The sequence below is a fragment of the Rousettus aegyptiacus genome, unplaced genomic scaffold (genome assembly GCF_014176215.1).
Source record: "Rousettus aegyptiacus isolate mRouAeg1 unplaced genomic scaffold, mRouAeg1.p scaffold_m13_p_13, whole genome shotgun sequence".
In the NCBI taxonomy this organism is placed as follows: Eukaryota; Metazoa; Chordata; class Mammalia; order Chiroptera; family Pteropodidae; genus Rousettus; species Rousettus aegyptiacus.
The window spans coordinates 31,512,290-31,532,424 of NW_023416288.1; the positions used below are offsets into that span (position 1 = coordinate 31,512,290).

General features: G+C 41.4%; 1 protein-coding gene across 3 annotated transcripts in view; it reads right to left on the minus strand.

Moving 5' to 3' along the window:
- CDCA7L (cell division cycle associated 7 like) overlaps positions 1–20,135 on the minus strand; it is a 56,661-nt gene that overhangs the window by 11,396 nt on the left and 25,130 nt on the right. For all 3 annotated transcript variants that reach the window (XM_016159552.2, XM_016159550.2, XM_016159549.2), the window contains exon 2: positions 3,270–3,410. In XM_016159552.2, the coding sequence (XP_016015038.2) occupies positions 3,270–3,332 (63 nt within the window). In that variant the 5' untranslated portion in view covers positions 3,333–3,410. The remainder of the gene's footprint in view (positions 1–3,269; positions 3,411–20,135) is intronic.

Here is a 20,135-nt window from a genome sequence, read left to right on the forward strand (position 1 = left end):
AGGGGCACAGAGAAAGAACTGCCTACATCCAGCGTTTTATTTTTTTCTTCTTTCTAAGCTTAAAAATGTCTCCTATGAATTATTATGTGTAATTGGAGTGAGTGTGTGCTCAGAGCTAAATTACTTTGTTCCTTTGTTGATAGCTGTGATGCAGCTGCTTCAAAAAAAAAAAAAAAAAAAAAAAAAAAATAAGGAGGAGACACAAACGGGAAGTTTCTTTAAAGTGAAATTCAAAACGTGTTTAAGGGAGGCGAGAGCTGGCATTGCTACACATGCTGTGTGCAAGCTGGTGCAGCTTCCTGGGCCGGTTAAGGAGGATGGAGAGTGGATGGGCCATGGGTAGGGAACCAGCAGGCCAGGGTTTATGATTAAGGAAGAACGGTGCACAGCTGGCTCCCGAGGAAACCCACCATGAACCTGCTACCTCCGAGGGCAGGAAACACCTGTTTCGTAGAGCCCTTAGCCGGCCCCTGCAGGCTGCTTCGGGGCAGTGGGGTCCATGTGTAAATTTCATTGTATACCCAAAGTCGCTGCCTAGGTTACACCTTGGAGCAGCAAGTGCCAACCTTCCAGTCCTCTAGCTCTTTCTATCTTTTGAGTTGTCAGCCTGCGAGAAATCAGTATCATTGGTGGCCAGTTCTGACAGAGAAGAATAACTTGGCTACAGTTCTCAACCAAGGTCTACGCTTATTCTCCTTATTCCACAAGGTGTTAAAAAGGTTTTCAATGTGAGTCTGTATGAAGCAAACATCTACTCTGCACAGCCTCGCTGCATTCTTGGTTACGACCCTCACACAGCTCTTTGCTCTCTGGGGTCTGTCATCTTTTAAAATCAAAACCAGGCAATATGTTGCGAGCCTTGGTCATCACGATCGAGGAGGCGAGCAAATGACAGGAAGAGGAGATGAGAGTGGTTGCCTTTTTTCTTTTTTCCTTTTGAAGCTCACAAGACCTGAAGAAACAGACTGGAAAGTGATGACAGGTCGAGTGAGCAAAGGCGGACAAGCCTCCCGCTTCCGCCCCGCGGGGGCCTCGTTCGCGGTGCATGCTGGATGCGCGACACAAGGGAAGAGGGATGGCTGGAGCAAGCGCCCTCAGCCAGGAAGCTGGGAAACGCCATCCAGGTAGGAGGCCCCTTTCGTCAAAGCTTGTCCCTTAATGGGGGAGCTGGACGGGTCTACAAGCAATCACGGCGAGGATCAGCGACATGCGGGAGACCCAAGCACGGTGGTCCACAGAAAGAACAACCCAGTAAGACTTCCTGGAAGAAGCAGTGTCTGAACTGGACCTGAACCGGGGTAGACGCTAGAAAAAGGAACGGCGAGCGCACAGACAGAATGAACGACTCGGACGGGCGTGCGCACAGGGCAGCACCGGGCGCGGCGAGGGAACGGGGCAGTTTCCGGCCTCCTGCAGCTCGGCCCGCAGGACCGCGCGGGATGGGAGCTAAGAAGGGGAGAAACGGTAACTCCAGATTTGGAACATCCCAAATCTAGGAGCTCGGCCGCTTCTCAGAGGTGGGGCCATGAGTGAGTGATTTCGCCTCCCCGAGCTTCAGTTTCATCACCTGTAAAATGCGGGAAAGGTAGCATCTGCGGATTCCCAGGGAGGTACATCGATTAAGCGCAGTCTGTATGAAAAGCTTATTGTCGCAGGCCACCTAAGGCGTGCTGGGGTCAGACTGGGGGACTGGGGGGAAAGGGCAAGCTTGATGACATAGACGCAGCAGTCACCACGGAAGCGAAAGCCCCTGCTTTGTTTCTAACGCCTCCCGCATGCCAGGCCCCAGCTCGGCGCTTTACACACGTCCTGCACTGCTCAGAACCACCCCCTCGTGGTGGGTCCAACAGGCCCCCTCCTCCCGCACTGCCGGACCAGGCCCAAATGGAGCAAAGGGCAATTTCTGATAAAAGGGGATCGTGACCAGAGGTCAGTTCTACGAGTGAGGTAAAGGCAGTGAGGACTTGGTAGCTGAAGAGGGAAAAGAAGGGAAGGAATGGAGATGAGGAAAAGGGCAGAAGATTCGTCAACTCCTTGACAGGAGTCGGGGAGATGGGAGAGGAGGAGGAGGGGTCAAGAACATCAAAGACAGCAATAGCAGTGAGAAGCCAGCCACATGACCTAGGGAGGGTAAGGGGTGGGCTTCAGATCTCCCTTGAATAATCAGGATCGGTCCAGCTGGCAGTCAGAAATGCATCTGGGGCTGGAGAGAGAAGCCAAGCCTTGGAGAATTTGGAGGTAATAGCTGAAACCGGGCCAATCACTGAGATCACTAGGCTTTGAACAGGTCTGAATACAGAATCTTGGACGACATCCACACATGGGGATAGAAAACAGAAGAGATGACAACGAAGAAGAAAAGGTGACACTGAGAGGAACGGCACCGAGGGGAGTGTAAGCAGGTGGCTGGCGGAGACGTCGCGCAAGGTGAAGGCCACAGAGACAGGAGGCCCCCGCGCCCCGCGGAAGAACAGCTCCCGCCGAGGCCAGCACACGCACAGCCAGCGAGGCAATCGAGCAGGCCCTGCACTTATGTATAATTAACTGCTCCCCCTACTGTACTTGGCCAGTTGAGGCAAGGTGGTTTTAATTTACACCCTTTTTAAGAGAGGCCATGGTCAAGAAAGAATGAGGGATTCGGAGCGCCACAATAAACCCGGAGGAAAATGCCCCGCGAGGGCTCGATATTTTGGTTGGCCACGCTATTGCGAAGGCACAATATAAACCTCCAGGAAATCGAGCTCTAAGAGAACTGGGACTGGTATTTGCCACAGGTCAGAGTAATTAAAGAAAGAAAAACGCTCTCCCCAGCAGTTCCGAGAGGGAGGTGTCGGCGGCACCACGCTGCGGGAGCAGGGGTGCGATTGTCTCCTGCTCACCACACATTCCTGCACTGCACTGCGTGGCGCGGGCTGTCGCTGGGCGGCACCGCCACCCCTGCCAGCTGTGTGGGAGCCTCTGAATACAGCCTCGCCTCAGGCAGCAGCCCCGAGGTTGCACAGAAAATGGGTTTGATCATGTGAGGTCCCCTTTATTAAAAAAAAAAAAAGAAGAAAGAAAGAAAAAAAACTGTACATAGAAAAGAATTTTTTAAACAGCAAAAGTGAGTTAGGTATTCTCACCAGTTTCTTAAAACACATGAAGGCTTCATGCCGATAAATGCTCGACAATTACCTGGTATCAACAGACGAAGTTCAAATAAAAGAATACCTGAACCAAGATCCAGGCTTCAAGACGAACATGCCTGCCTGGAAAGGAAGCATCCGTACCTGTTTCCCAGACTCCAGTGAGTCAAAACTATCGCAGCTCTCCTCCGATGAGAGGGTTTCCATGGGAACATCATCTCGGAAACCGACAAACTCTTCATCATCGCTGGGGGCGTTAAAGATGTCAGCCACTTCTTTAGGGATCTGTTTTGGATTCAAAACAAAAAAGGATAAAACCTGGGGTTGTTAAATCACTTAGGGAAATCTTCTAGAGAAGACTAGGCATCACCATCTCCTAACTTTATCAATCTCCCCAGAAGCCCAGAAGGCCCCGTAACCCTGAGCAAGATGCGCTTCAGCTGATACCTCACTGCAAGAGGGAAGGGAGGATCAGATATGACTCTTATTGTTCAAATTCTAGAACTATAGCCTATCTTACGGAGAATGTCAAGGCCATGCATGCCCAGGTAGCAGCCATTTTTCATCTCTTGACAAAAAAAAAGAGAGAGAGAGAAAATAAGCATCGGTTTCTGCAAAACCAATGATCTATTTTTCTCCTACAAGTGGACCTGTCTTTAAACGTCATCATGTAAACGATTCCAGAAGATATTAATATGCTCCTCTTTTCTTAATTTCCACCTATAATTATTTTTCTCTTCTTTGTCATATGTTGATTCTGATATGAAAATTCACACAATGAAATAAGTAGCTTTCCTTCTTTTCTATATTCTGAATCAATTATAGTAGCTTTAGAATTCCAAGAGAATTTAAACGCTATTATAGGCAATTATTCCCAGAAAGAATGTTGCCGGCATACTTAACCTAACAAACATGTATCTGCTGAGAGTTCACTTTTATATACTGACTACCTATTTTTTCCCAGCTCTTAATTTTGAAAAACTTCAAACACATAAAAATTTGAAAGAACAGAACAAATATTTTTATATTCTTCATCTGGAACCCCCACTGTCACCTCATTTGCTTTCTCTCTCTCTCTCTTTCAACAACTATTAGGCTGAACCACAGGCATTGGCCGACCTTTGTTTTTGACCCAGGAAAACAGTGATTTAATATGAGCCAACCCAATTCACATGTGTTTAAAATAATTTGCAGACATAGTAATTCAACGTAAAAGACTACAGCATACATATCCCAAGAATAATGGCATTCTCCTACAGGACCACAAAATCATACCTAAAATAATTAACAGTAATTCAATAGTATCATTTATCAGGAATCCATATTTCAAGGTCTGCAACTCTCTCCACAAAATGTCTTTCATAACTTTCTCGAGGAAGAGGGATTCACGTAAAGCAAGGAACATGCATTGTATTTGATTTTGTGTGTGTGACAGACATTGCTTTTTGCTGCTTTTCTAATACTGAAATTTTGTAGACAGTCCAAGATAACTATCTTGCAAAATATCATACCTGTAGAGCTTTCTGATTGCTTCCTGATGGATTCAAATTAAATATTTTTGGCAACAATCCTATGCAGATGACATATACTTCTCAATGTACTACATAAGGAGGCACAGTAGTGGTTCTTAAAACGTAATTATAAAAACGTTCAAACACATTCATAGGTAGATGGAATAGTATAATGAACACACATGTGGACCCCCTAGTGATTATCTGTCCATGGCTAACACTATTTCATCTTTATCCCTACCCCACTGCCCTCCCTTCAAACCATCTTAAAGCAAGATGTAGATGTATCACTGCACCCTGTATCTTCAGCAAATATGCAGCCTGCGTTCCCAGTTGTACAAACATTTTTTTTAACTCATCGTTTATTTGCATCGCGATCCAAATAAGGTCCATACATTGGTCGACAGGTCTCTTAAGTCCTTCCTCGTGTCTCCTTTATTTTTAATTTTTTTTTCCTCATGACTCATTTTTGACTGTAGAGTTTGCCAGTCTGGAGTCCGGGGGCTTTATTTGTTCTGCAGTCCACCCTCCCCCGATGGTAGATAGTAGACTCCTCTGTCTCTTTGGATTTCCAGTAATTTGGTAGTTGAACCTAGAAGCTTGATCAGATTCAAGTCGGCTTCCTTTGGGCAAGACTACTTCACAGGTAGTGCTGCGTTCTTCCTTCAGAAAGCACGGAACACCTGGCTGTCTCTTTTTAGCAGTGATGCTGTTTGGTCGACAAGATGAGATCGGCCAGATTTTTCCTTAGCAAAAATAATTTACCCCTTTGTATTTGGAAAAGTAATAGCTAGGGTGATGTTTGAGATTCTGTGAATATCCTTCTCCCTCTGACAACATTTCACTCAACAGTTTCAGTATCCATTGATAACTCTTGCCTGAACCAATTACTATATTAGAGGTTGCAAAATGGTGATTTCATATTCTAGCACTCTTTTAAATATTAGCTGGCATCCTTCTGTAACATATCAGTCTCTTCCTCCTTCTCTCTCTCCTTTCTCTTTCTCTCTCCTCTTTCCCTCCCACATAGATTCATGGATTTTTTTTTTTATTCATGTGTTGTAACCCAGTACTGTCATCGTTCTTTCTGATACTGACCCAAATTTGGCCACTGGGAGCTCCTTCAAGCCAGCATCTGTGTCCGTCTGATACAACCCGACAGTCTCTGAGCACCTCCTTGCTTTCCAACATGAGTGTGCCAAGCTAGCCTTGTGCTTCACGTGCCCCAGCCCTCGATTTGGCCTTTTCTCCCAGGAACCCTGGCACTTAGAAGTCAAGATGTGAGAACTCAGTGTGCTCCTTGTTAGTGAAGTATCACTACTTCTGGGCAGTCTGGCTGCACAGAGCAAGGATATTTTAAGTATCCTGAATCATAAATTCATAGTGACACGTCGAATTCAAATCCAACATGGTAGATTCTTCCTCAGCAACCTCAATCCCACGTTAATATCTCCCTTCCTCCACAATGAAAACCCCAATTTCCAGTATTTCCCATATACGTACCCACTGGCTCTCTCTACGATACATACGAAATAGTGTCGAAGTGACGTGACTACCAACGACACTGCCAACAACGTTCAAGTTCACAGTTCCTTTGCGGTTTTATACCAGATCTTTTCCCTGAGATAACCTGACAATTCTGTACTTGGGGATGCAGAAGCACTTCCCACATACTTCCTATTTCCTCACACGGTACAGTAAAGAGATGTCCTCTGGGGTCGAGAAAAAATAATTTCTACTGCTCTAAGACACTCTTATGTGAAACTGGCATTTTCTTCTAAAATGGAGTGCCCTGCGGCGCAGAATGTGGTGAGCACTTGTACGGTTTGCGGCCACCACCGTGATTCATGCTAAGGGCCAGCAGTTTTCACTGCCTTTACTTTGTACCATCAATGCAAATATCAACACAGCAGAAAGAGGCAAATGATGTCCTAGTATTATTATGACAATAACTCTGTCCTCATAGAATCCCAAAAGGGCCTTAGGGTTCCCCAGACCACAACTGGACTGCTGAGCTAACACAAAGTTGTATATTCAAAAATTATTTAAATTCTTTGAGGTTTTATTTTTTACTGTGCATTGAATTAATTCTAGTCAGTTAGGTCCACTTGAGAAATTACTCATCCCTAATCTAGTTATTTTTATCGTGGATGCTTCTTGTTTAAAAACACAACTAGAAAGTTAATGGTTCAATCAATGGAAGATTAACATTTGGTTTTTAGAGAACACAAATTCAGAATTGAGTATAACAAGTTTAATCACGTCAGAGGGTTGATACACACTCCAACCATCCAATGAAATCACAAGAGACAAACGGAGAGACACTTACAGAGTTAGAGTCCCACCAACAATAGAAGAAAACCTGCCACCATGCTAAACAGAGCCTAACTCTGAGATGGCTCTTGGGGGAAAAATTGAAACCTTTCCTAAGGAAGTAAATTTAACAGTATTTGGCACCCGTATCTTTTGTTGTTAAGACACTTTCTGTTGTTTTATTAGCCGTCACAACCAATACTCCAAGAGAACACTCATGCCAGAAACACTGACTCATGAAAGTGAAGGAACCCTGGACTTTGCACGACAGCCAGCAAGTTCAGTCCCAAAACGCGGCACCGAAAGAGGGACTGGTGACCTGCTTTGATGCTTTCCTTTTGCCTTATCGCCATCTGATGAATCGAAAAGCTCCAGTGTGGTCCAGAAGCTTGTTTTAGGTTAACAAAGGAGAAGCAGCCACTGTCATGATTTAAGCGAAGCACACACAAGGGAGAGAGGGAGAGGCTGGCAATATGAATAAATGCTTCCGGTGCCACTGCATTAGCCCCGGGGTCATTGTCCCAGCCCGCCGCTGCCGCAAAGCCTGCATCCACCCAATTCCTCATCTATGACTTCTGCATCTGCTCCAGAGGTGCCATTAAGGGGGACTGTAATAACCCATCAAGAACAAAAGAATACACTTTCAAAAAAGCAAAAACAACTACACGTTCCTGGGCGTGCAGGGCTACTTCTTGCTGCCTGACTTCAAAAGGCATTAAGAGTTTCAGAGTCGCACGCCCCAGGATTTAGCAGAAGTCTGTAAAATTTCCAAATGTCTTCAATGCAACAAACTACACGTAACAAGTGCGACAAAGAAGGCAAGAGTTACATACAGGAGACCTGACAGAAGATTCAGAGGGGCACCCTGCTAATATACGACCAGTTCGACAATGTATCAAATACATAAGGCGAAGAGACCTGTCGTTTCACCATTCACCATGGGGTGGTGCCCACCCGAGAGCTGAAGACATGAGTGCAGCAAGGGCGTCCACTCCTCCACTCCAGGAAAGCCCCACCTGCAGGAACGGGCCCGTGCGCCCGACCTTCCACCTCTGCAGAGAAGCCAGGGATCGAGTCTTGGTGAGAAACAGCCCAGTTTTCAAATGTCAGCTTCTAGCCTACGGACCAAGCATTTACAGGCTGGATCTCAAACTCGTTCAGACAGCAGAACTCACGGTGCTTTGCGGGACACCAAGGAAATTTCAAAATTTCAAATATTACCAATAGCGTATCTACTGGTGTCTGGTATAGTGCTGGACATCGTTAAGAAAATTAAGTAAAAAGAAAGATTTTTAATTAAAAACAACTTCTCTGTTCATAGCAGCACTATTCACAAAAACTACAAAGTAGAAGCAACCCAACTGTTCAACAGATGAATAAACAAAATGTCACATGCACAGACAACGGAGTATTATTCCGCCTTAAAAAGGAAGGAAATCCTACACATACCAAAAAAATTACACCGTACACCAGGAACTAATATAAAGTTATAGGTCGATTATATCCTAATAAAATATTTTTTAAGTTTTCAGAGTCTGAATCAGTGTCAGGATAGGGTTCGAGAGTCTGCATTCCCAACAGCGCCAGGGCCATCCCCATGCACTCGTCTGCAGAACACCATCTGAGTACAGAGATTCGGGCCCATTTTCTGTCCCCCTCCTGCGGGATGTAACTTTTCCTACTTCATACTAGCTACTCATGTGTTTATCAATTAAGGCTTTTTCCCATCTTAATATCTAACTCCATTCCTCCTGGATTAAAAAACTACCACCTCCTAGCCAGGAGGAACATATTTATTATCTATTTAATTTAAAAAAAAAAATTCACTTTAAGGCCAATTGATTCAAGAGCTAACTTTGATAAAGCTTCAGGAAATGTTTCTTATCCTGGGAACACAAGAGTATATTTCACCTGGAAACAAGTTCCATCTTAATCCCTATGGAACAGTATAAAAGAAATCTGCACACTTTTTTTTTCCTTATTACTGTTTTTGAAAGCAATTTCGATAGCAAGGACAACAGAATTTGCAAAGTGAACTACATCTGTGAAAGGAGACCTTTTACAGAGGAAAGCATTTCTTCAACTGACTGCAAAGGGGATTGCTTCACACAATTCCCTTCCATTAAATCCTGTCGTTTCCTTGAATTTCTACGATTAAATTGGTTGGTCCCTAAGAAACATATATATCTTGCACCTTTTACAAAAACTTAAGTCAAAATGGGTCAGACCTAACCATAAAATCTAAAACTATAAAACTTCTATAAGAAACAGGAGAAAATGACTGTAACCTTGGGTTAGGCAAAGAATTCTTACATATAACACCAGAAGCACAATACTGATTTTTAAAATTTATAAATTAGACAGTCAAAATTAAGAACGTCTGATCTTCGAAAAATACTCTTAAGAGAATGACAAGAAAAGCCAACAGACTGGGAGAAAACACCTGCAAATCTTATATCTTATAAAGAACCCATATCCAGCATATGTAAAAAGAACTCTCAAAACTCAATAATAAAAGCAAATAACCCAATTAAAAAATGGGCAAGAGATGTGAGCTAACATTTTACCAAAGATATATATAGATGGCAGATAAACACAGAAAAAGATGGTCAATATCACAGTCATTAGAAAAATGCAAAGTAAAGCTACAATGAGAGACAACGGTCTACCTAGCAGAATGGCTTTAAAAAAACATGACAATTCCAAGTGCTGGCAACACTTGGAGAAACTGGCATTCCTACAAATTGCTGGTGGAAATGCAAAGTGGAAGGGTCACTTTAGAAAACAATTTGGCAGTTTCTTATAAACTTACCCTTGCTACATGACAAGGCAATCCACACCTAGTGAAAGAAAACTTATATTTACATAAAACTTGTAATTAGCAGTTTTAATCCCAAACCTAGACACGATCCAAATCAACTAAGGAATGGGTAAACAAACTGTAGTATATCCACACCGTGAAATACTTCTCAGCAATAAAAATATAATAAATTTCTGATAGACCCAACAACATGGATTAACCTCAAATACATTATGCTGAGTGTAAAAGGCTACATGTTGTCTGATTCCACTTATATGATATTCTGGAAAAGGTTAAACTATAGAGACAGAAAACAGATCAGTGGTTTCCTAAGGCTAGAGATAAGAGGGCATTTCTGAGGGGTGATAAAACTGATTGTGGTGGTGACTATACAACTGAAGGCATCTATCCAAATTCATAGGGCTGCATACTAAGATTTTAATGTGTATAAATTAAGTCTTAGTCAAAAAAAGAGCAAAGTATGTAGAAATCATAGAACATACAGATCGTCTAGAAATGGATGCTAGCGCAATTAGAATTTAATAAAAGAAACACTACAGATCAATGGGAAGGGGATGATGTTGTCCATAAGTGACATAGGCAAAATTGGCTATTTGAGGAGGCTAAAACAGTCCATTTTGCATCTCTCCTGACTATAAACCAGATGGCCACAAGGAAAAGAATTAACATGAATATACAACTAACCTCTGAATGGGGAAAACGAAGCATCAATGTAAAGGAGATCGAAATGGGAAACCATAGTATGTTGGACCATGTAACAATTTAAAACTTCGTATTTAAAAGAAGAAAACAAAATTTAGATATTAAAAAAGTTGAAGAAAAGACTCACCACAAATATGACAAATTATTAACGTTACTGAAAAGCTCATGCAATATAAAATGTGCCAAGCAAGAGTCACATGATAAAATAGGTAAACGAAATTCACTGAGCAGGGAACACAGAAGAGGCTGTAATTTAAAGGTGCTCAGCCTCCCTACGTAAACACAGCGAGATTAAAACAAGGAGTATTCTCATCTAGCCACTTAGCAACGCCTTATCAAAAAATTAAGGGCCCACTCAATGACGGGGAGGACGTGACAAGACAAACATCTTTATATAGAACTGGTGGAGGACAAATGGGCCTGATGTTTCAAAGTAGAAATTTGGTCATATACATCTAAAACAGGTTAGTTAAAGGGGGCGGGGGGAATATATACTCTGAGATTTGAAGACCGCCAGAAAATCTGGATAAACTCAGAGTATATGAACTGCAAACAGCTAAGAGGATCATAAATTCAAGGATTATCAGAATGTGACAGATCTCACCCATCAACTGGAGCACTTCCCCTCATTTTAAAGGGGGCAAACATCAGCCTACACTTATTCAAGAGCACACAGTTTTTAACACCCTACAAACACATTCCCAACTACCTAAAGAGAAAAATGCTATTTTCTCAATAAAGATAACTATATATTAATTAGCTTTTAGTATTTAATGCAATCAAAAGCCTAAAGTTGATGACACCAAAAGCGGGAAAAACAAAAGAAAAATAGATAAAAGTGGACTTTATCAAAACTAAAACATCTACTCATCAAAGGACGTTATCAAGAGATCGAAAAGATAACCCATAGAGCGAAATATTTGTAAATCACATAACTAGTAAGGCTCTAGTATACAGAATATACAGACCTTTTACAATGCATTAAAACAAAAACTCAACAAAAAAATGGGTAAAGGACTTGAGAGACATTTCTCCAAAGATCTATGAATGGACAGCGAGTATATGAAAGATGTCCAGCATCATCAGTTATTAGGGAAATGCAAATCAGAAACACAAGATACCATTTCACATCCTCTGGAATGGCTTTAATCCAAAAAATGGGGGGTAGGGGATGGTGAAAATGTAGAGAAATTAGAATACTTATACGTGGGAGGTGGGAATGTAAAATGGTTTATCTGGAGAACAGTTTGCTGGTTCTTCAAAAAGTCAAACAGAATTACCATACGACCCAGCACTTCCGCTCTTAGATAATATATAACCAAAAGAACTGAAAACAGGTGTTTCAAACAAATTCATGTGCATGTGTATTCATAGCAGCACTAGTCACAATAGCCAGAAGCTGGTAACAACCCAAATGTCCACCACAGATGAAGGGACCAAAAAATTGCAGGAAATGGATAGGGGAGAAAAATGGTGTAGATGATAGAGGCAATCTGCACCCCTCTGGCAACCAAATCAAAACTGTGACAGAAACAAGGAGGAGCAGCAAGGAAAAATCACCTGGGATCTAGATGAACAAGCCATACGACTAGGGGGAAATACAAGAAATCACCCTGCAACGGCAGAAGGTAGGACGGGGTGAGGACAGAGGGCTGCCCGGTCTGAGCAGCTGAGATGGAGGCTGCGGCAGACGCCTCTTAAAGGGGCCCCTTCCGTGAGCGGATTTTCACAGTGACAGACCTGCTCACTCTGAGCACCACTGCTGATTAGGCTGTGCACAGGAGGCACCAGGGGCTTGCAGGGAGACATAGTCAGAATGAGGGCCGAGGCGAGACTCACTCTGTACAGAAGAGCCGGCCGTATCCATTGTTCCCTGTTGAGCCCGCTCCCCTCCCAGTGCGAGGACACAGAACCGCCATAGCTGTGATGTCATCAGACTGGATAACAGAGGTCGCTTGCCCAGAGGATTCCCTGAAACCTGCCTCCCTCGACTTGGGCCCCCACCCAAGCCACACCCAGATATATCCACAGCAAGTCAGGTGCTCCTTGCTGAGCAGTACCTAGACTCGTGCTGTAGCCAGCTGGCCTCAGTTTCTGGTGTGGCCTTTTAAAGCAACTATATGCATAGCACCTGTGGATTGCTTGCTGAATCTTAACAGGTAGCCCCAGAGGGGTAGAGGCTTGGGCTAAGTTTGGCCTGCAGCTGAACCCCTCTTAGGACTGTGCCACTGAACACCTGCTTCACAAATCCACACTAATAAGACCGACAGACTTAGGAGCTTTGCTGTAGTCCATAGAAACAGACACGGAAAGGCAGCCAAATGGGAAGACAAAGAAACAGAAACCATATGAGAGAACAGAACAGAGATCCAGATATAATGGAGTCAAGTAACCTAACAGATGCAGAGTTCAAAACCCTGGTTATAAAGATGCTCGATGCACTTTTGGAAGTGCAGATAAATTCAGTGATAATTTCAACAAAGAGATAAAAAAAAAATTGAAATGGAAATTATAAAAGCGAATCGGCCTGAAATGAAGAACACAGTATCTGAGAAATATATTAAATGGAATAAACAAAGTGAATGAAGAAAAAGATCAAATGCCCTATCTAGAGGATGGAAAGCCAAGGACACACAATCAGAATGGCAAGAGAAAAGATAATGAAAACTATAAAAATAATTTAAGGAGGATATGGGACACCATTAAGGGTCCAAATATCCATCTGATCAGCGTACCTGAAGAAAATCAAGATGTTGAACTTCCCTCATGTGGTGAAGGAAATGAACATAAAACCCAAGGAAGCTCAGAGAATCCCAAAAAACGGGGATCCAAAGAGGCTCACACCAAGACACATGATAATCAAAACGACAAAGGTTAAATTCAAAGAAAGAATATTGAAAGCAGCAAGAGAAAAGCAGATCGTTACCTATAAGGAAACACCCATAAGACTGGCAGCTGATTTCTCAAAAGAAACTACGCAGGACAGAAGGGCTCGGCACAAAATATTTGACATGATGAAGACCCAGGATCTACAACCAGGGATACTTTATGCAGCAAAACTATCATTTAGAGTTGAAGGACAGATAAAGAGCTTTCCAGACAAAAATAAGCTAAAGGAATTTATCACCACCAAGCCAGTATTACAGGAAATGTTGGAGGGACTTCTTTAAGAAGAAAAAATATGTATCAAAAACAGGAATAAAGAATGGTAACAACTACATTCCTATAAATAAGTACCTCAAAGAATTAAGTGCTCCAACTAAAAGATAGAGTGGATGAATGGAAAGGATAACAAGACCCCTACATGTTGCCTATAGGAGACTCACTTCAGATTAAAAGACACATACACGCTAAAAGGAAGGGGAAGGAAAAAGATATTGCTTTGATGGACCTAGAAGGTATTTAAGTCAGAAAGGTAAAGATAAATACTCTATGATGATTTCACTTATATGCAGAATCTAAGGAACAATAAGAACAAACTAATCAAAAACAGATTCACAATTATAGTGGACGATTTGGTGACAGACAGTAGAGAGGGGGTTGGGAGGCTGGGAGAATGGGGTGAAAAGTTAAAGAAGTACAAGTTAGTAGCTGATGGATGGTCACGGGGATGGGGAGCACGGCATAGGGCATGCAGTTAGCATTAATATGTTGGCTAGGTGGAGGGTCAAGGGAGGGAGGGAGCAATTGGGGAGATATTTTGTGAACTAATAGATGTCTAACCAATGTACTGTATACTTGAAACTAGTTTAAATAATTTTTTAATTGCAAGAAATAAAATCTTCAATGGAATATTACTCAGCCATAAAAATATATTAAATGCAATGGGATATCATTCAGTCATAACAAGGAATGAAGTACTGATCCATGGTACAATGTAGATAAACCTGCGAAACACTAAGAGAAGCCAGACGCAAAAGGTCACATGTTGTTTAATCCATTTAGGTGAAATATCCAGAGGTACCGTGTTTCCTTTTAGGGTAACTACTAGTACATGCGAACCCAGAGAAAAGCCCCAAAGCCCCAAGACTGAACATCTCCTTGAGCAGAGGGGAGGGAAAGACAAAAGAAAAAGGCTGGACTCTCCAAGCTCCTGAGTTTATTAAAGGAAACTTACACCTGAGGCGTGTCTTGGGTGGCTGTGAGGGGAAGTGGACCCCCGCACCCCTTGGCAGGCCCCGAATGAGAGTGGAGGGGGCAGGGCACCGAAACAGGTACTGAGATGTCAATCCGTCAGGTATGGGGCGTTACTGTACATGCTGGAGCAGGTCAGGACAAGCGCCTGCTCCAGGAACCGGCACAGAGCAAAAGGCAAGGGAGGACGCTGGCTTGCATCCGCAACTACGATCAGACCGTCCCTAAGGGGGGTTTGGGGAGAGCAACCTGCACCCTGGAATGGGTCCAGCTTGTGGGACAGTCTCCTCCACAGTAATGAAATGCTTTGGACAAGACAGAGGTGGTGGTTATACAACCTGAATGTGCTAAATGCTGCTGAACCGTTCGCTTTAAAATGGTTAATTTGACGCTACATGAATTTCACCTACGTTAAAAAAAAAAAAAATGTAAACCCACCATAATAACTTAGTCTTCTTATCCCACTATTCACATTTGCTTATAATCATATAGAAGCAGGCAAGCGGTTCACTAAACACTGTAAGTCACATGGTTGTAAGGGAGCAGTGGCGAGCACACGGTGAAGTGCCTCCCAGGGCTCCCGCCACGGGCCTGTGTCCACAGGGCAGCTGGGAGCCTTCTGAATGCTACTCCTCTCCTGCGGCCTTCCCACCACACTGAAGAGCAAAATCCTGCATTCCCACCACGGCTCCCTCTGGGACCTCGTTCCTTTCCACTCCGTCTGCCTAATGTGCTCCAATCACAGCCCCTTTGCTATTTCTTGAAGGGATCGAACACATTCCCGCCTCAGGGCCCTGGCCTGCTCCACAGACAGGAACAAAAGAGGTCTCTTTACACTCAGGGAGGGGTCCCTGCTCAAATGTACCCCCCTCACCCCAGCAAGGCCTGCCTCTCCTGATCGCTCTTCTAAAGCGGTTCCCCAAGAACTGCCTGTTCTAGCCCTTTATCCTTTATCCTATTTTATTTTTCTTCAGTCCATTTATTATCTGACATTACATAATTTTTTAAAAGATTTTACACCTTTATTGTCTGCCTCTCCCACAATTAAGCCATGAAGACAGAGACTTTGGTTCACTCACCAGTGTATCCAGCACCTAAAAACGTGGGTGGCATGGAGTAGGAACTCAATTATTTGTTCAATAAATAAAATGAATACATTTATTATAATGAATTAAAAGCACTGTCATACATAGGCATTAATGCAATGGAAACGAACTAAAGCTACACATGAGACTATTAATGATTATTTCTGAACACTGAGATTACAAAAGTTAGCAGGGCAGTACAGTTTTGTTTTGTTTTGTTTTAAGTCAGAGGCTTTGTTTTAATCCATGGCTCTACTTGGATGTTGAGGATTAAATAAGATAATGCCTGTCAAGTGCTCAAGAGAATGTCTGGTACACAATAAACACTAATATGTGTTCATAATGATCACTGTTAATTTTTTTTTCTTTGTATTTACTTCTGCATTTTGCAAGCTTTATAAAACTTATTGAGATACTAAACAGAGAGTGATATCAGCAAAATGGTCAACCAGGAAGTGTCTTCATTCCCCCAAGGAGACACTGAAAACAACCAGAAACTGTCTAAACCAATCTGATAGGAGTTCTGGAAAATAGGCAGAGATCTATGCAACCAAGAAAATGCCCAATCAAAACAAAGTCTTCTGCCAAATGGTAGGACATGTGGTATTTTTACTCACCATTGTCCCAACTCCTTCTCCACAGTACAGTTTTGGTCTGGAGGATGCCACAGTTATTTCCCAGTTCCCTTGAACCAGAGAGAGCAAAGCAGAAGTTGACTGCAACATGCTAACCAATCAGGGGCTTGTGTGAAGGATTGGTCCTTGTCTCACCTAAATCAGTCACAAGTGAGGAAAAGCTTCAGCTATTGCTCATGAAAACTGTAGGGGACTACAGATCTACAGATGCCTGGGACAGAGGTATGCAGGGAGATATACACAGACCATCAAAAGCCCCAAGAAGATGCTTGTGTAAAACTGCTTGGAAAATTAAGACATTCAAAAGAAGCTATGTATATGGATGAACAGAGAAAGCCACATGCAGGTACAGGCTAGATACATGCTCAGAAAATACCTGGGGAGAACTTAAGCTTTTGGCTCAGAGAATGCCCATCTAATCAATGAATGAATTCCCTGGCACAGAGCCAGTCAGCAAAGACTGGAGGAGGTGGCTGTTTTCCCAATTTTCAACAAAAGATCAAAAGCATACAAAGAAACAAAAATATGAACCATTCGAAAGAACAAGAGAGACAGGTAAAAACTGTTCTTGAAGAAGCACAGAGTGGACTTAACTAGACAAAAGTCAACCGCCTTAAATATGCTCAAAGAGCAAAAGGAAAACACAACTAGATGAGGAAAATGGTATGTAAGCAAAATGATATAATCAACAAAATGAAATTATTAAAGAGAACCAAACAGAAATTCTGGAGCTGAAAATATAATTAGATTGAAAATTTCACTGAAGAGGTTCGAAATCAGATTGAGGAAGCAAAATAATTAGAAATTACTTGACAAAATAATGGCTGAAACCTTCCCATATTTGATGAAATATACAAATATAGAAATCCAAGCTCAATGAACTTCACATAGGATAAACCCAAAGCACCCACTGAGACACATTTTAATCAAACTGTTGAAAGCCCAAGACGATCTTAAAAGCAGCAAAAGAAAAGTAGCCTATCATATAAAAGGGACCCTTAATGAAACTGTCAGCTGACTGCTCGGCAGAAACCTTGGAGGCCTAAAGGAGTCAGAACATAGATTTAAAGGGCTAAAAGAAAAAAAAAAACTGTCAACCAAGAAATCTGTATCTGGCAAAACTATAAAGATGAGGGTGAATGAACACATCACCAGATAAACGAAAGCTGAGGGAGTTCACTGCTACTAGACTTGCCCAACAAGAAATCCTAAAGGGAGTACTCGAAGCCCTGTGAAAAAATGAAGTTGTCACATATAGGTAAATACACAGACAAATATAAAAACCAGTACTACTGCAAATTTGATTTGTGACTCCATTTTTTATTTTCTAGAGGACAAAAAAAATGGTTAATGTGCTCATAAAGTATAAAGATCTAATTTGTGACATCGATAACAAAAGGGGGGGGGACAGAGCTATATAGTAGTAGAGTTCTGATATGCCATTTAAAAGTTAAGCTGGTATTGTTCAAATCAGATTGTTTTAATTTTAGAAGGTTATTTATAATCTTCACTGTAACCAGAGGAAATATCTAGAATACGCACAAAAAGAACAGAGAATCAAAGCGTGTTACTACAGAGGTCGACAAAACACAAAGGTAGGCGGCAACGGAGGAACTGAGGATCAAAAAAGGAACGACATACGAAATGGCAAAAGTGCACCCTCCCTCATCAGTGATCACTCTAACTGCAAGCAGGTTCAACGCTACAATTAGAAGACTGAGACTGGTAGAACGTTTTTTTTAAAGGGTCCAAGTACATGGTGTCTATAAGAGACTGACTTCAGATCTAAAAATACAGACAGGTTGAAGGTGAAAGGATAGAAAAAGACATTCAATGCAAATAGAAACCCAAAGAGCGATGGGGTGGCTATACGGGTATCGGAAAAAGTAAAAGCGAAACTTGTTGTAGTGTGCTTCGCTTTACCGCGCTTCACAGATGTTGCGTTTTTTACAAGTCGAAGGCAAGACCCTCCACCTTTATATTGATAAAAGGGTCAGTTCATCAAGAAAATTTAAAAATTACAAATCTGCATGCACCAGGCATCAGAGCTCCAAAATATACGTAGCAAACACAAAATTGAAGAGAGAAGTAGATGGTTCTACCAGAGTTGGAGACTTCCAATACCCCACTTTCAATAACAGAACAACCAGACAAAAGACCAACAAGGAAACAGAGAAAATGGGCAATATTATAAACCAAACAGAACTACCAGACATACACAGAAAACATCACCAAACAATTGAATATACATTTTCCTCAGAAGCGTATGGAAAACTCCACAGGACAGACCACATGTTAAGCTACGAAATGAGTTAGAATTTAAAATGATTGAAATCATACAAACTATCTTTTCTGATCACATTAGAAGAAAACTAGAAATCAGTAATTGAAGAAAAACTGAAAATTTCACAAATATGTTTAAATTAAACAACATACTCTTATGGGTCAAAGAAGAAATCACAAGGGAAATTACAAAATACTTTCAAACAAATGAAAATGAAAACAAAATGTACCAAACTTAGGGGACCTCTATAACTGTAAACTTATATTGAAAAAGAAACCAGCAAACTGGATTTACATAATAAAGAACCAGAAAAAGTACAGCAAACTACTCAAAGGCAGAAGAAAGGAAACAATAAAGATTAAAACAGAGATAAATAAAATAAAAAACAGAAAAAGAGAAAAATCAAAAAAATATTAGTTCTTTGAAAATATCAACAAAATTGACAAACTGTTAGCTAGATTAAAAAAGAAAAAAATCCAATTTACTGAAATAAAGCAGGATCTTTACAGAAATAAAAAGGATTATAAAAGACTACTATGAACAATTGCATTCCAACAAATTGGGTTAGCTAGGTGAAATAAATTCCTAGAAATACACAACCTTCCAAGACAAACATGAAGAATAAGAAATCTGAATCCACCTTTAAATAGCAAGAATTTGCATCAGTACTCAAAAACATCCCAGCAAAAATCCCAGGACCCGCTGGTTTCACTGGTGAATTCTATTCGATGTTTAAAGAATTAACATCGATTCTTCTCAAACTCTTCCCCCAAAATTGAAGAGGATAGAATACTCTTCAAATCATTCTCTGAGGCCAGTATTACCCTGACACTAAAGCCAAAGACTCTACAAAAGTATGAGTACACCCTTATGAATAATGACTCAAATATCCTCAACAAAATGCTAGCAAACCAAATTCAGCAGCATACTAAAAGGATTATACAAATAGACCAAGTGGGATAGATTTCTGGAATGCAGGGTGGTTCAACATATGAAAATTAATCACTACATTAACAAAATAAAAGGAAAAAAACTACAAAAAAAATAAAAACTCAAAAGTTATCAAAGACCTAAATATAAGAGCTAAAAATATAAAATTCTTAGAAGAAAACATAGAAGAAAAACTCTATGACAGTGGATCTGGCAATGGTTTTTTTGGATATGAAACTAACACAGTTAATAGCAGAAAGATAAACTCGACTTCATCGAAATTAAAAATTTTGTGCATCAAAGGACACTATCAAGAAAGTGAAAAAGTTAACTTACAGCATGAGAGAAAATATCTGTAATTCATGTATCTAATACAAAATGGATATCCAGTATAAAGAATTCCTGCAGCTCAACAACAAAACCAATTTCAAAACGATCAAAGGACTTAGACATTTCTCCAAATATATACAGATGGCCAATAAACACACAAAAAGATGTTCAACATCACTAATCATTAGAGAAATGCAAATCAAAACCACAATGAGATACCACTTCACACTCATTAGGATGGATATTATCAAAAAAAAAAAAGAAA